Source organism: Cebus imitator, unplaced genomic scaffold, assembly GCF_001604975.1.
Source record: "Cebus imitator isolate Cc_AM_T3 unplaced genomic scaffold, Cebus_imitator-1.0 Scaffold353, whole genome shotgun sequence".
NCBI lineage: Eukaryota > Metazoa > Chordata > Mammalia > Primates > Cebidae > Cebus > Cebus imitator.
The window spans coordinates 422,523-439,290 of record NW_016107668.1 but is presented as its reverse complement, the minus strand read 5'-3'; the positions used below and the strand labels follow the sequence as shown (position 1 = coordinate 439,290).

The 16,768-nt window shown below is 38.6% G+C and overlaps 1 protein-coding gene across 2 annotated transcripts in view; it reads right to left on the bottom strand.

Moving 5' to 3' along the window:
- Window positions 1-2,549: 2,549 nt before the first annotated feature.
- KCNMB2 (potassium calcium-activated channel subfamily M regulatory beta subunit 2) overlaps window positions 2,550-16,768 on the bottom strand; it is a 269,648-nt gene continuing 255,429 nt past the window's right edge. The window contains exon 5 of one of the 2 annotated variants that reach the window (XM_037730563.1): window positions 2,550-4,313. In XM_037730563.1, the coding sequence (XP_037586491.1) occupies window positions 4,029-4,313 (285 nt within the window). In that variant the 3' untranslated portion in view covers window positions 2,550-4,028. The remainder of the gene's footprint in view (window positions 4,314-16,768) is intronic. The other variant, XM_017506282.2, reaches the window with a different exon arrangement.

Here is a 16,768-nt window from a genome sequence, read left to right as displayed (position 1 = left end):
GTCTATGCAGGAGTATTGATTTTATTTTGTGTAGATTTGGTGGGTAGATATTACAGGGAGGCAGATTTCAACTTGTTATAAGGAAAACATTTTAGCATGAAGTGGTGACCTAACTCATCACTGACAGGATTCAGGTAATAACCATTTCTATTGCTAGATAATTCCTGCTTAGGATCTTATAGAAAGGATTTATTTATTGATGTGTGTTTTGGGCAAAAAGACATTTGAGAGCTATTCTAGCTTCAAGAGACTATATACTACTAGTGGGTATACTCATACCGTGTGCTCATTTATTATTAATTACAGTAACTACTATTATTTCTATTAAGCCTATTAAGTGCTTTATACAATGCTTGTTATTTACATACATTAGCCATTTAAGCCCCATACCAATACTTTGTAAATATTATCTCCAGCCATGTGGATTAGATACCTAACTGTTTTTCTCTACTTTTTATTTCATGTGTGTTTGGTGACCCTTCTAGTAGGCTACAAACGCATTCTTAAATATAAGGCAGTGTTGTATACTTTGTATTATTTCTTACAGTTACTTCGAATATGGAAGGGCAGAGCAGATTCAGTACAGAAGTTATTTGTTCAGTCCTGCCATGCACATCCTGCTGACAAACTTTTCAGAGGGATCCTGAAACTATTTCCCGAGTCTACTTTCCCATATGGCCCATACATCGAAGTGGTTATTGCAGAGCTGTGACTGATCTTCCTAAAGTATTTTACAAGGGAGAGAGAAAAGAGCAGAAGTTAAGAGAAGGAACAGTGTCTACCTTCAATCACCCTTTCTCCCTTATGTGGACAATGAGAACCCCTTTCTTGCTTGAACACTGTTCATTTCAGTGCTTTGGTGGAGGAGAAGGGAATTTAGCTATTCTTGTGTTATAACAAACCATTCCTTTAAAATGATTGTTTTAACTCACTTGAATCAATTCCTCATATTGTTTTGCTATGCTGCTGGCCTCACTTTAAATGCCAGTGGAATGATTACAGTGTTAAGATATTTTACCCACAGAAACGTGGTAAGAAATTTATGGCTTGACATACTGAAAATAATGCTTGTTTTATAAATGACATACATAGTCATTTTTTGGTCATTCACAGCAATGGGAAAGGGTAGCCTGCCGGAACCCTAAATGTCACGTGGTCCACATAAGAGGCATTTTATGATTGCTACACTGTCATTACCATCAGCTAGCGTTTCGCCAGTAGCTTTCTACAGAATCATAAATTTTATTATAGCTATTTGAAAGCAATCATTGGTGCATTTGCCATTTCTGGGTTTTAATACAATTGCAACTCAGAGAATCTGAAATCAATAAAGATTTAGATGGCATGTGCCAATTGGATAATGGAAGTGATTTGGAAGTGTAGACGTTTATACCATTTGGGGAAGTCATTCTTGTTGAATAATATGGAGATCAGGGCTCTGCTTCTAGCAGAAGGAAATACAGCCTTAGGACTTAACAAGGAAACACTTACTGGGAATATCAAAGGAAAGAGGGTTTTTTAATCCACAGATGGATATGAACAGATTCTGTTTGAGAATCAAACCTGAGCTCTGAAGTTAGCAAATGGTATTCATTCCTCCTTCCATGTGCCTGGGACAGACCGTGAGCGTGAAAAGGGAACTTGGTGATCAGCTGACCTCACCTCCTAATTTTACAGACAAGGAAGCCAAGAGACTAACTGAGAACTTTAAAGTCATCCAGTCACCTTATCTCCAGTGAAGCCTTTGACTTTCAGTTCCATGCTCTTCTCTCCTATGATCTTTCCCCAAGCCTCAGCATCCCCAGTGTTATCTAAAAGATTCCAAAGTCATGGAAATGGCCACCATAGCAGGAAAGCTACAAACTATTCTCTTAGCTCTTCACCATCTTAGTACATGGGGAAATTATTTAACATCTCCTAGCTTCAGCATTTTCATCTGGAGGATGAGATAATAATACCTCCTCCAATAGGGTTGTTAAATGATTAAATTAGTTAACATGTGCAAAGCATTTAAAACAATATTAGTCCTAGATCTTTCTCCTTTAATAATGAGCATTAATTGTGTATACACCTAAATTATTTGAAGGGGCTGTTGCTGTACTGGGATTCTAGAAGGCACCAGTTAATCTGCTTTTGGTGTCATTATTTAAAAATTTCTACATTGTTGTCTTAAACATTATTTGGAAATTTTTAATAAAAATTCAGAGTTAAGTAAAAATAATCCATCTGATAATTTCACTCTCATATATTTCACTGTTGGATCACTCAAAGGGAAGCCTAAGGAACATTAAAGACGGCACATTTTCAGCTCTATAGTCTCAAATATTTCTTTAGTATCTTCAGAATTATATTATTTAAGTGGAGTAGAAATAAAAGAGTTTTTCATCCTATTTTCAGATGGTCACAACGTTATATGTATGTGTTTGGATGTTAAGAAACTTTCTTTGTAATCACTCAAAATACCTTTAAAGATAGTGAAATACCAATTTTTGGACTACCATAGGCTTGTCAGCTCAGAATGCAAGAAGTATTCAAATCTTGCAATTTACTAGATTAAAAAAAAATTTAATTACACATTTGAAGTCCTGATTACATCCTAGAGATTTATTTGCTTATGAAAAGTCAAACTATGAATTACAATATTGCAGAATAATTTTCCACTTCATCAGATTAGTTTTACCATTCATTCCACAAATGATTTGTAAAATTTCGCAATACCTAAAAAACTTTGATACTACATTACAAAAAGGTACTTAAATATAGATGAGAAAGATAGATGTTTGTTTTCTTCTTTTGCTGTTGATGTTAAATGAAAGATGGAATGTTTTTATTTGAAGTCAATCCCACCTATTTTCCCCCAGACACAGTAAGTAAATAGCAATGTGAATGAAGGCTTTATGTCTGTTATTCAGTTCAAATATGTGTTAGAAAAAAGATCTGTTCAGTGTATAAAATATACCAACAAAAAGGGAATCGTAAATAGAAAAATAAAACATGTAGAAGAGACAAATATTCTGTGCACATAGCTTTAAAATCCCAGTAGGGAACAGTTGTCAGAAGAAGATACTACACATTCATAAACATAAACTCCCAAAGAGCAATATTCCAACACGTTAATTTGCCACAACAGATTTACCCATTGAAACCAGTCCACCAATTTTTACCAGCAAGTAGCATCTTAATTTTACCATCTAACAGTTAAATTGAAATGAAATAAATATTTCCACACAAATATCAGTAACACAGACTTTTCTGGATTGTAATGGAGCACCTACCAAGATTCAGTCAGCTCATAGGTAATGACACGCCTTGTAAGTATCATCTCTTCACACAGTAGCAGGGTCTTAAATGGAAAAGAGGTCTGTTCATTTTCTACATAAATCACGGGAAGATATTATAGAATTGGCTAATGAAAACAGCTTATATTTTGGAAATTAGTTTTAAAAATCTAAAGTTATAAATAAAAAGTGATGGAAAAAAGTAGCTGGCTGGGTTTCTCCTCTTCTTTACAGTGATATGGTAAAAAATACAAGGAAAGCACCTAACTTCCTTTAATTAGGAAATATGGTCCCTTCACTTGCTATAGGGCTCAGCTTAGAACAAGAAAAGAAAAAATATTTTTGGCTGTAGCTTTAGTAAACGATGAGTGATGAAAAATATTGTCTTCAAGAGATCTGACAACTCAGAACACAGACTTTATCACATTGATGTCACCTACATTCCTTCACAAAGCTTGGCAGATGAATAACTGAGCCTTATTTTGGTGGACTGAGAGAAGAAAGTACTAGTTCCAGCACAGAAATAAGATTATGGAAACCACCAACTGACACAAAACAGTTATTTCTTCTCCTGAATAATAAAGACATCATGTTTGCATATAGAACAGCTTTTGCATTATTGCTCTACGTACAAGAATATATTAGGGAGCTCATAACAGACTGCACATTACAAACTTAAGGTTCTTTGGTGAAGAATGAAAGAAAACAGTATTTGAGCTTTAACAAAAATTGTTTTATCCACTTTTGCATTTATCTATTGATCCGCTGGAGCCTCTCACAGAGCAGGGACAGGTACTGTGTAAGTTTCACCATGGCGACAATTGCCACGCCCCCAGCCATCATACAGGTGGGCCAGAAGAGCGCATGGAACAGCACGTTGGAACTGTAGAGTTTGGTTAGGATGACGCTCTTCTGGTTTCCTTCTGGGTCAGAATAGCAGGAGAAGTGTTGGTACTTCCTGAAATTTTCCATGACAACATTCACCAGGGACATGGATTCTTCAAAGTTTTTTCCACACTTAGGTATATAGGAGCACTGCAGAGAATGAGATAAACTGTTAATAGTTCAGACTCGAAGAGGGTGAGGAGTATTGTGTCCAAATTAGTGAGCTGTGGAATGATCATGGTGGTTATTCTTTTCATATTCAAGCGGGTGCCTTCGGAAATACTAATAAATAACAAATTGGTTAAAACAACGTTCTAAGGTATCTGACCAAGCTGTCCCTTGATTGCTCACTTATATGACTGAAATAAAATGACAGATATACTATTATCTTGATTTAATCATTCCATGTTGCATACATAAAATAAATTAAATGACTCTCAGTGGATTCTTTCTGCCATAGCTAGGTGTGATAGGTTTTAAATATCCTCTATTGAACATACTTCTTTATGGAATCAGAATGTCAACTCTGCCATCTTTTTTGTTTGTCCACATCTGTCCGCATAACATCAAACCTTCCAGCTCTCGCAGGGAAGGTAGTTTACTCTTATCTTTTTGTCTTGACTTCATTTTATTTGGTTACCTTGCAACTGTCACAAGAAAACAGCTACACTTCTGTTGAATTACTGAAAAAGAAATCTCATAATGTGTGGGAATATTGAATAGCTAAAAAGCTGAGATGAGTGGGGCGGATGCATTTAACATGCCAAAGTAGCTTTTCCTATAAGCCAAGGGAGAATAAAGCAGAACCGAATCAGTTTGTTCTTTAATCACCGCTCACCTAAGAACTTACACTACCTTTCTTTTGCTCTTTTCTCCTCTCTTTTTTTTTGCACACTTTGATATGGTTTGGCTCTGTGTCTCCACCCAAATCTCACTTGAATTGTAATCCCATGGGTCAGGAGAGGGGCCTGGTGGGAGGTGATTGGATCAGGGGAGCAGCTTCCCCCATGCTGTTCTCATGATAGTGAGTGAGTTCTCACGAGATCTGATGGTTTAAAACTGTTTGGCAGTTCCTCCCTTGCATTCTTGCTCTTGCTTGCTGCCATGAGAAGATGTGCCTTATTCTCCTTCGTTTTCTGCCATGATTGTAAGTTCCCTGGAGTTTGCCCAGCCATTCAGAACTGTGAGTTAATTAAACCTTTTTTCCTTTATAAATTACCCAGTTTCAGGTAGTATCTTTATAGCCATGTGAAAATAGACTAATACAGATAATTGGTACCAAGACAATGGGGTATTGCTATAAAGATAAACTGAAAATACAGAAACAACTTTGGAACTGGGTAACAGGCAGAGGTTGAAACAGTTTGGAGGACTCAAGATTTGGGAAAGTTTGGAATTTCCTAGAGATTTGTTGAATGGTTTTGACCAAAATGCTGATAATAATATGGACAAAGAAGTCCAGACTGAGGTAGTCTCAGATGTAGTTGAGAAACTCATTGGGAACTGAAGCAAAGGTTGTGTTTGCTATGCTTTAGCGAAGAGATTGGTAACATTTTCCTCCAGCTCTAGAAATCTGTGGAACTTTGAACTTGAGAGAGATGATTAGGGTAGCAGATAGAAGAAATTTCTAAGCAGCAAAGTACTCAAAAAGTTACCTGGCTTTTCCTGCAATGTACAGTTATACGTATTCACAAAGAGATGCTTTGAAATTGGAGCTTATGTTTAAAAGCATAAAGATTTGGAAAATGTGCAGTCTGACCAATGGTAGAAAAGAAAAACCCATTTTCTGGGTAGAAATTCAAGCCTCCTGCAGAAATTGGCAAAAGTAATGAGGAGTTGAATGTTAATAGCCAAGACAATGGGGAAAATGTCTCCACATCATGTCAGAGATTTTTGTGGCAGCCCCTCCCATCATAGGCCTGGAGGCATGGGAAGGAAAAATAGCCTATGGCCCTGCTGCCCTGTGCAGCCTTGCGACTTGGTGCCCTGCTGTCCAGCCATGCTAGCTGTGGCTATAAGGGGTCAAGGTACAACTCAAAGGTCATTGCTTCTGAGGCCATTGCTTTAGAGAAGCATGCCCCAAGCCTTGGCACCTTCCAGGTGTTGTTGGGCCTGCAGGTGCGCAAAAGACAAGAGTTAAAGTTTTGGAACTTCCACCTAGATTTCACAGGGTATGCAGAAATGCCTGGGTGTCCAGGCAGAATTCTGATGCAGGGGAGGAGCCCTCATGGTGAGTCTCTGCTAGGGTAGTGTTGACAGGAAATGTGTGGTTGGAGCCCCCATACAGAGACTGTACTGAGGCACTGCCTAGTGGAGCTGTGAGAAGAGGGCTGCTGACTCCAGAAGTGTAGATCCATGGACAGCTTGCACTGTGTGCCTGGGAAAGCTGCAGGCACTCAGAGCCAGCCTGTGAAAGCAGCTGCAGGGGCTGTACCCTGCAGAACCACAAGGTGAAGCTGCCCAAGCCTTGGGAACCCACCTCTTGCATCAGTGTGCCCTGGATATGAGACATGGAGTAAAAGGAGATTATTTTGGAACTTTAAGATTCATTGATTGCCTGGCCAGGTTTTGGACTTGGATGGGGCCTGTGGTCCCTTTGTTTTAACCAATTTCTCCCATTTGAAATGAGTGCATTTACCCAATGCCTGTATCCCCATTGTATCTTGGAAGTAACTGACTTGCTTTTGATTTATGGGCTCATAGATGGAAAGGATTTGCTTTGTCTCAGATGAGACTTTGAACTTGGACTTTTGAATTAATGCTGGAATGAGTTAAGGCTTTGGGAGACCATTGGGAAGGCATGATTGGGTTTTGAAATATATAGAGAACATGAGATTTGGGAAGAGTCAGGGGCAGAATGATATGGTTTGGCTCTGTGTCTCCACCCAAGTCTCATCTCAAATTGTAATTCCCATGTGTCAGGGAGGGACCTGGTGGGAGGGGACTGGATCATGGAGGTGGTTTCCTCATGCTGTTTTCCTGAGATATTATAGTTTAAAAGTGTTTAGGCCAGGTGCGGTGGCTCACGCCGGTAATCCCAGCACTTTGGAAGGCTGAGGCAGGTGGATCATGAGGTCCAGAGATTGAGACCATCCCGGCCAACATGCTGAAACCCCATTATTCTCTACTAAAAATACAAAAATTAGTTGGGCATGGTGGCATGTACCTGTAGTCCCAGCTACTCAGGAGGCTAAGACAGGAGAATTACTTGAACCTGGGAGGCGGAGGTTGCAGTGAGCTGAGATTGCATCACTGCACTCCAGCCTCACAACAGAGTGAAACTCCGCCTCAAAGACAAAAAAAGCGTTTGGCAGCTCCCCCCTTGTGCTCTCTCTCTCCTGCCACTAAGAGAAGATGTGTCTTCCTTCCCCTTCCACCACGATTGTAAGATTCCTGAGGCCTCCTCAGCCATGTGGAACTGTGAGTCAATGAAACCTTTTTCCTTTACAAATTACCCAGTCTCAATTATTCTTTATAACAGTGTTAAAACAGACTAATACACACTTAAATCTTTGGATTTTTCATTCTGTGGTATCTCTCCTTTCCTTCCTTGCCCTTCCTTTAGCCCCCACCTGGCTTTAAATCTTTCTCTCTGTTCCTCTTCCTTTATTTATATAAAAAAACCCAAACCTTTATTTTTGTCCTTCCCTTTCTCCTATTTCTTATCTAGATACAGATGGAATTAAATAACTTTTTTTGTAGTTTTTCTTTTTCTTTATGTTAGATATAGTTGGGCATATTTTTTTTAATTAAAAAAGCTATCTCTGAGGAAATCCCTGTAACCTATTTTCCTTGGTTTGTACATGTGCTGTGACAAAACTGATAGGAAATGAGGCTTTTGTTTTAGCTTGGAAAAAAGTGATTTAAATCACTTTTCTGGGAGATGTTTGGGTTTTTCGTTAACTCTATTGGTAAGAACCTTTCAATAGACCTTTTACTTTCCTGCCCTTTGTTTTATATATATGTTATCAAATGATTAATTTATCTGATTTATCAGAATTAAATTGGTTTCTGTCAGAATCACTGCTCACCTGTACAGTGTTTTAGTGTGAGTGGAAGCACTATGCTCCTTTTCCAAAACATTGTTATTTTTAGTTGGAAAATTATCATAATAAACTGATTTTATTTATGAAACCCACATCTTGCTGTCATTTACCAATTTACAAATTGTGACTGTAAGTATTCACATATATGACTTTTACAATGTGATTTGTACTCTGCGCAATGTGCAACCTCCACAACTGTATGCAGAGACACAGATAAGGTTAACTTTGACGTACAGTGAGATAAGTTTTGGGGTAGAAGCCTGAAATTTCAGAAAAATTTAGACCAGATTTCCCAGGAACAAAATATTTAAAAAACAAAGAGTTTTAGCTAATGAAGTTTATCTGGATTACTCTTTTCCCTGACTTTATTAGTGGGCCTGCAGGCACCTTGCTCTTTTTGCTGAGCTGTAATCATTGAATTATTTGACTATAGATAGCAGGAAAGTTCTTTGACTAGTTAAGAGTGGAGGATGAGCATGCTGTATTTATCATAAACCATGTTTAATGTGATATTCTTGTAGCAAGGTCTGGTTGACACCTTAATATCTAACCAGCTAAGAATAAATGTGAATACATTTGTATAGGTGAGGAGAGCAGAGAATCCTCTTGTACTAGCAAGGCATTCAGGGGCTGACAGTTTCTCCAAGGAAGCAGAATGTTTCAATCAGTTATAATTTAGCGTGAAACTGGCTTTTGACTACCACGAAGTGAATTTTCCATCATGAATTTGATCCAGATGCCTCTGGATCGAAAGGGTGTTAGGTGTGGGAATATCTTCATTTTTGTCCTTCAAAGATGGACATTTTTAAAGATGCCATGATCATTTCTTTAACATTTTTAGAAATATTTGTTGAACCAAAGCATTTAAAAAATGACAGACAAGCCATTTCTGGTTGAATTTAAACCAAGCCAATTTAGATTATGAATGCTTCAGGTATCTGTATATTTTCGTGCCAAGATAGTTTATAGAAGAAATTTCAGTGGTGAACAGTGCCAAGTTATTGAAATGATCTCAGTAAAAATGGCATTCCATTGAAAGTGAAGTTTTTCCTTTTCTTATGCTTTTGTGAATTGATTCAATTTAAAAATATATATTTTTAAAGACACATCTGTCAGCCAAATAGCAATAATTCTGTCAGTAGGTAGGATTCTTCGTATAAACTACCATTGAGACCATCTGGCAGAACTGTAACGCAGGAGCTGCTGGTGAAATTGAAAGCCTTTGGGCTTTCATAGAGTGCATGTGGGCTGGACGGATGAGGCTTGGCTCACACTTGATTGATAGTGGGACTTCAGGGCCAGTGGTACAAACACGTGCAACAGGCAGATACGTTTTTAGCTGTTTTTAGCTTTTTCTCATCTTGTCATTTTTTAACACACATGCAAACCAGCTGTCACTAGACTGTTAACTGCCCTTGAAAATGAAAATTCGACTGTATGTCAATCAGTCATCTACTTTTATTATTGATAGGTCCTTTGGTGATCAGGAATGTATGAGCATATAACAAGCTCCTAACTTGTGTTCAGGAGATCTGTTTACTGTGTGGCTGTAGGCAAGTGATGTGGCCTCTCAGAATCAATGTTTTAAATCTATATAACGAGGTAAATAGAGCCTTCATGGCAGATTTGTGTGTGTGTGTGTCAGGATTAAATGATGAATACGTGTAAAACCTCAATAACTTTTCATTAACATGTTTTTCTATTGGAATTTCACATTTGTCCACATGATCTGCTGAAAGTCTTCAATCAAGCATCACAAACTAAACTCTGAAGTCTCCAAGAAAAGCAAAATTACTAGTTGCATGGTTTTTGCAGAGGCAGTCCTGTTGAATGGCACTGATCTCCTGTCTCTGGCCTTTTTGTCTCAGGATCTTTGCACTATGCTGAATTCTACACTAGGAGTCTAGGTTTTTGTTTCTGTGGCTCAGACGATGGCCATGAGTATGTTTCTTAGCCAGGTGTGAATTTAGAATGAAGATTTAGTTATCTTATGATTTTATCATGTGCTTGGAGAATATTTTCATGTCACTGATTTTGAACATATAGAATGTATTTCAAGAAAATTTTACTAAGTGAGATATAACTTAGTTGGAAAAATGTAATTTAGATAGAAAAAATAAACATCCAGCATTTTTAGGTCTTCCTTTTTCGGTGGGAGGTGGAGGAAGGGGAAGATTTAGCTTTTAGACTCTGCATGATATACAGCACAAAGAACATATGAGTAATAATTTTATATATGCAATGTATTTCAGTACTGATAAAAATATGTTAATATTTTTACCATGATTATAGGTCATTTTTTCTTTTCTGCCTTAACATGTGGCTATATAAATCTATCGAACCTCTGAAGCAGGTGTTCAGTGAAAGATTTAGACTCACATCTCTCCTAATCTTGAGTTTTGTTAACAAAATCCTACTGCTTTTCCCAGTCCTTAGATTCTTGATGGACAGAAGCTTCTCCTGAGTGTTAAAACCCCAGGGATGGACCTATGGTCATGTGCTCTCCCTTCCCATCTGAAGAACCTTCGGTGCTGTCTGTGTCTCCTGGTTGCGCTTTCCCTCTCTTGGGCAATTCAGGTCCAGCAATTGTACCTTCTCTCCAATTTTTGGAGAACTGGCTGAATTTTTTTTCTTAGCCTCACTTCCAGAGTTTTTTGGAACAGTTATTTTTGTTCTCATGATGGACAGAAGGTTTGAGAAACCACCTGTTGGGCTTTTTTCAGACATGCTTCACTAGGCTTGTGTGAGGCGAAGAGTGATGTGCCTTCATCTTAAAAATGAACGATGTGGGGAAGGGAGGAGGCGGTGAGTGTGTTTGGCTGGATAACTCAGTCAGCCTCCTCCTCCTTGCGATGTCAGGAAGGAAGCTATCAATGTCTCGGATCACTTCAAGGGAAGGGTGCGTTCTTCATTTGGCTTTTTACAAAGAGGGAAGGTTTTATTCTGAAATGGGGTTAGAAGTCTAATCAAACCCAATCAACATTGTCTCCAGTATACCATGTAGCATGATATGTATGGGTGATACAAGCATAAACAATGTAGGGTGTATATAGAGAAACACACGGGTGATGACATGGGATGGGGATGCGGCTAAAACACCTTTCAGTAAAGACTGTACCATTGCAGAGGTGGGCCGCAAAGGTACCGTAGGAACTGAGCAGCCAGGTCCTAGTCTGCCATGTCCAGGAAGCAAGGAAGCAAACAGAAACCAAAACTGGAAAGAGCATCGCTCACGTGAAACACAAATATCCCTGGCTCCAAAGTCAACGGGACGTTTTCTAGTGTTCTCAAGCAGTGAATGTTGTACACACATTTATTAAGCATATATAATGCACCAGACTTTGAGAATGGTAATGTATACATTCTCTGAATGTATTCTAATACATTCTAATGTATACATTCGAACGTTCAGAGAATGTACACATTACCAGCTGGTAGCCTTGAATTCACAAATGTATTTTGAACTTTTGAATTTTTGAACATTAGTGATGAATAGAGGAGTTGAGAAAATAAATGGAGACTTCGTTTCTTCCCACTCCTTTTGAGACTTCATGTTCTTTACCAATACTTTTTTTTTAAAAAGTGGATCTTACAACATTTACCTTAGACTTGCTCAGTTTGGACTTCTAGTATCTGCTTGATTTTGGCAAGCGGACTGCTCCAAGTATTTAGTAGTGAAAACAAAAGCAGAATTCACACCGTTACACACGGCTGTTTCTTTCAGTATTGAGACAAAGTCCCACCACGGAGAGGATTTCCTTTCCTGCCCTTGCCCGTGGGTCTCCTATCCATTATGGCACTTCTGCTTGATTTGGAGTAGAGGAGAAACTTGAAAGACCTAGGAAACGGACTGAGGAGCTAGAATCTTCCTGGAGCTTTGGGATTAGATGGTACCCAGCGAGTTTAACCGTGGAGCCCCTAGAGTCTGGTGTACCCATTAGTCCTGGAGTGAGGCAGATGTCTACTCTGACCTTGACAGTTCACCACGCCCCTCTCTCCTGGCAGCTGGAAAGCAGGTTCCTCTCCCTGCCTGTCTTCTCCACGCCGTGTCGGCTTCTTTCTGGACATTCCTTCTTTTACTTGTACAGAAAGGTGCCCTCAGCTGCCCAGGCTTCAGTTTTGGCAAGGAGTGACTAAACTCTGTCCATCACGACAGTGTTTCTGAATCTGTGGTCTACAGGCAGTTTCAGCAAATGTCTAAGAGATATCTCAAATTTAAAATGCTAATTATGGGAGGTCAAACGCCAAATTTCAGGGCCTATTCCCCGCCACCAACCCCACTTCTTTTTTTACCCCATTTCAAGATAAGCTTCTATCTGCTTAATATCTACGTAAACTGGTGCTGAATATACAGACCTAACCTTACCTGTGGATCACAGGTAATTCTATTCCTTGTTCAGTGTTTCTTACTTGATCCTAAGTGCTTTTTGGAATACGATGGAAAGGTGTAGATTCTCACTTGTTCACCAAAATATCTGTCAGAAGGATAAATAATTCCTAGAATTTAGATGTTTTAGAATGCTTGTCTTTACTCTCTCAAGGGGATGCTCTAACATTTTACTCTTTAAGAGCAAGTGTGATGAAGTAAAGAGACTTAGATTTGAATTCAGATATGATTAGCTAGTGAATGTGTAACTCTGGGAAAATTATTCTATTATTTTGATCTCAGCTTCGTTATGTGTGGGGAACCCCTCCCCCCATCTGGTGTTAGCAGCATGTTGTGAGAATACAGCAGGAGAAACTGAATTTGGATTTTTCTACATCATCAGACCAGATATGTAGTATTACGCCATATACCAAAAAATGGGTATAGTTTTCCTTTTTTGGACTAAACTATATTTTTAATCTAGCCTCAAACCATATGGGCATATTTTGGGAATTTGTGGTGAGTACAAGAGGTTTTAAACTCCTGAAGGAGATCAGCATTGAGGGATTCAGAAGCAACAGCCCCAGTGAATTAACACTCAGCGGCTGCTTTTATGATGCCCCTGACGGCCTGTGGCCAAGGGAGGCAGGGACCCCTGAGCCCTCTTCCGGCTCCCAGAGCCCATTAGTCAGCGGTGGCTCCAGAGAGCATGACACTTGATCAGCTTAAGCAGCTTCGGCCATAATGTTGACAAGAGGTTGGGCACTGGGTGTAAAGGCGACAGGAAAAGCTATCTGAGAGAGGGTGAAAATGTAAAAATAAAATCCTTTCTACCAAGACGCAGGCAGCTTGACTGAGACCTTTCACCTCCTATTGCCTTAGGTCAGTCGCTGTCAGTAGTGTCCCATGTATCTCAGGACAACCACACCCATTTCTTGGTAACGGTGAGGAGACCATTATTTTTGGGGAGCATGGGGAGGATAACAGGAAAGGGAGCTGATATTGAGAATTTTGTGTTTTTGCCAGAATTATCTTGAATATTCCTCATTTTGCATGAAGACAGTTTAGTGACCTTTGACATGGAGGTAATTGTGTATTTTCAGTGTGTATGTGTCAGATTAAAAGCAGAGGCTAGCTATCCAGAAAGTAAAGAATCACTGGGCCAGGAAGGTTTCCTGTCTTTTCCCTGGGAGCATTTCCTTGAGGAGGGTGGTGAGAGCCTGGGAGGCTGACGGTCATTTCTGACAGTCTTGCAGAGCTCTGAGCAGGAATTATTATTGGAGATCTGTCAGACTGGGGTCTTGGTAATTCCCCCTTCACTTTGGGTTGGGATTCCGAAGAGCTGCTCTCTGGGAGTACTAGCCTGAAACAGATAGGTCCTCAGAGGGACTTCTGTTCAGATTTGAGTATCACAGTTTGTGAAGTCAGAATGAGGTGATCCTGAATGGCAAGTGCCTGGCAGAAGCAAATATTTTTGGAAAAGTTGCTGTTATAACATTATCCTAGGATTAAAGTTGTTTTTTTAATAAATGATTTTGCAAATATAATATCTAAAATCTAATTTAAAAAGTCAGATATTGTAAGACAACATGAAAACAAACAAGAGAAAACAAAAACAGAGCAGGTACAAACAGTGAAGATATCAAAATTGACTTCATAATGACTGTAATTTTACTTTTTATGCTGAAGGATTTAAAGGACAATAATTAAAATGTTGCAGAGAACTGGAAATGATAAGACAAGACTCAATTGGATATTCTAGAATTAAAAAATAAAGTAAGTGAAATTAAGAACTCAATGGGTGGGTTTAACAGTTGATTTGCAGAGGAAAGAACTGCTGAATTAGAAGATAGGCATACATCCAGAAAGAAGCAAAGAGAGACAAAGGAGGGAGAAAAACAAAAGGGAGCATAAGACATGTAGCGGATACAGCGAGAAAGCCTAGCATATGGCCCATTGGAGCCCCAGAAGGTGAAGAGGCTGAGAATGAGAACAGACAGTGTTGATGAGATAATGACAGAATTTTCTAAAATTGACAAAGAATATTAAGGAGCAGGGAAGGAAGCCCTGGAAGTGCTAATGCTAATTAGGCTAAATAAAAATAGTTGCATGTTTTGTCACATAATTGTTAAATTGCAGAAAAACCAATAAAACAATCTTCAAAATAGGCCAAGATTACCTTCAAAAAGCAGCAATTAGACCGAGGGCTGATTTCTGAGCAGTAACAAAGCTCACCAGAAGACAATGGAAAAACAATAGCCAACCTAGAATTTTGTACTCAGTGAATGTGTCTTTCAAGAAGAAAAAGAAAATACAAAATGCCTTCAGACAAATAAAAATGAGGACTGTTTTGGGGAAAATATTGCACTAAAATAAATACTAAAGATGATCCCAGATAGAAGAACAGAGATAAGGGAATAGAAATCATAAAATGGAAAATATGGGAATCCATGTAAATTAACATTGATTACACACAACAACAGTAGTATGTCTACATGAGTTTCAAGGATACACAACACAAAAATATAATAAGATAGAAGGTAAGAAAAGATAAAAAAGTGGAGTTAAAATGTTTCAGTGCTCTTTACTAGATTGCAAGTTGTAAAATTTTATTTTAGGTTCAGGTGCAGGTTTGTTATACAGGTAAATTGTATGTTACAGGAGTGTGGTGTACACATTATTTTACCACCCAGCTAGTAAGCATAGTACCTTATAGGTAGTTTTTAATTCTCACCCTCCTTCCTCCCTCCACCGTCAAGCAGGTTTTGGTGTGTGCTTTTCCATTCATGTGTCCCTGTGTACTCAATATTTAGCTACCACTTATAAGTGAGAACATGTGGTATTTGGTTTTCTGTTCCTGTGTTAGTTCACTTAGCATAATGAGCTCCATCTCCAATCATGTTGCTGCAGAGGACACGATCTCATTCTTTTTCAAGGCTGTATAGTATTATTCCATGGTATACATGTACCACATTTTCTTTATCCTGTCCACAGCTGATGGGCATTTAGGTTGATTCCATATCCTTGCTATTGTGAGAAGTGCTGCCATGAACATACATATCCATGTGTCTTTATGGCAGAACAACTTGTGTTCTCTTGGGTATATGCCCAATGCTGGGACTGCTGGGACGAATGGTAGCTCTGCTCTGTGTTCTCTGAGCATTCACCAAACTGCTTTCCACGATGGCTGAACCAGCTTACATTCCCACCAGCAGTGGAGAGGCATTCCCTTTTCTTTGCAACTTCACCAGCATCTGTTATTTTTTGACTTTAAAAAGAATAATAACAGAATAGATGACTTCTGATAAAATAGAGGGAGAGATGAGATTATAAAAGTAATCCAATAAGAAAAAGTGTGGTCTCTTCAAAAATGGACTGGCTATCCATTAGAAGACGGATTTTTTTTGACATTTCATGTGGTTATCCATATGAAAAACAAAAACAAAAAACCCCAAGAAATGGGATCCCTGTGTAAAAATTAATTTCAGTCAGATTTTACTGTATATGTGAAAGGGGAAACAATAATACATCTAGAATGTAATTTAGGAGAATGACTTTATGATATGAGGATGGGTAAAGACTTTTTAAACAGAACAGCAAGTGCTGAACAGAAAGGAAAAGATTGACAAAATCTGGCTACACAGAAGTTAGAAGCTTCTTTCATTGAAAGACATTCAGAGAGTGAAAAGGCCTCATAATGGGGGAAGACGTTTGCAACACATATAACCAACAGAGGTTCATATTTAAATAATTTCTACCATAATTGTAAAGAAGAAACAATTCCATAGAAAAATGGGCAAGCAACCTGGATGGACATTGCACAAAAATGGATATCCAAATGGCCAATAAATAAATGAAAAGGCGCTTGAGAACATTAGCCGTCAGAATCACAAGGAAATATCACCACATTAGCTAAATTACAATTATAGATGTTACCAAGTGTTGGGAAAGATTTGGAGCAGTAAGAACTCTCATATCCATAGGGTTGGTGAGAATGTAAATTGGCACATACATTTTGGAAAGCCATTTGGCATTATCTTCTTAACTTCCAGATATGTATAGTCTATGATTTAAATATTCCATTCCCAGGTTTATACCTGAGGGATGTGTGTGTGCTTGTGCACCAAGAGACATATACGAGAATATTCACGGTAGGATCACTTGTGATCACCCCAAACTCCATCAACGGTAGA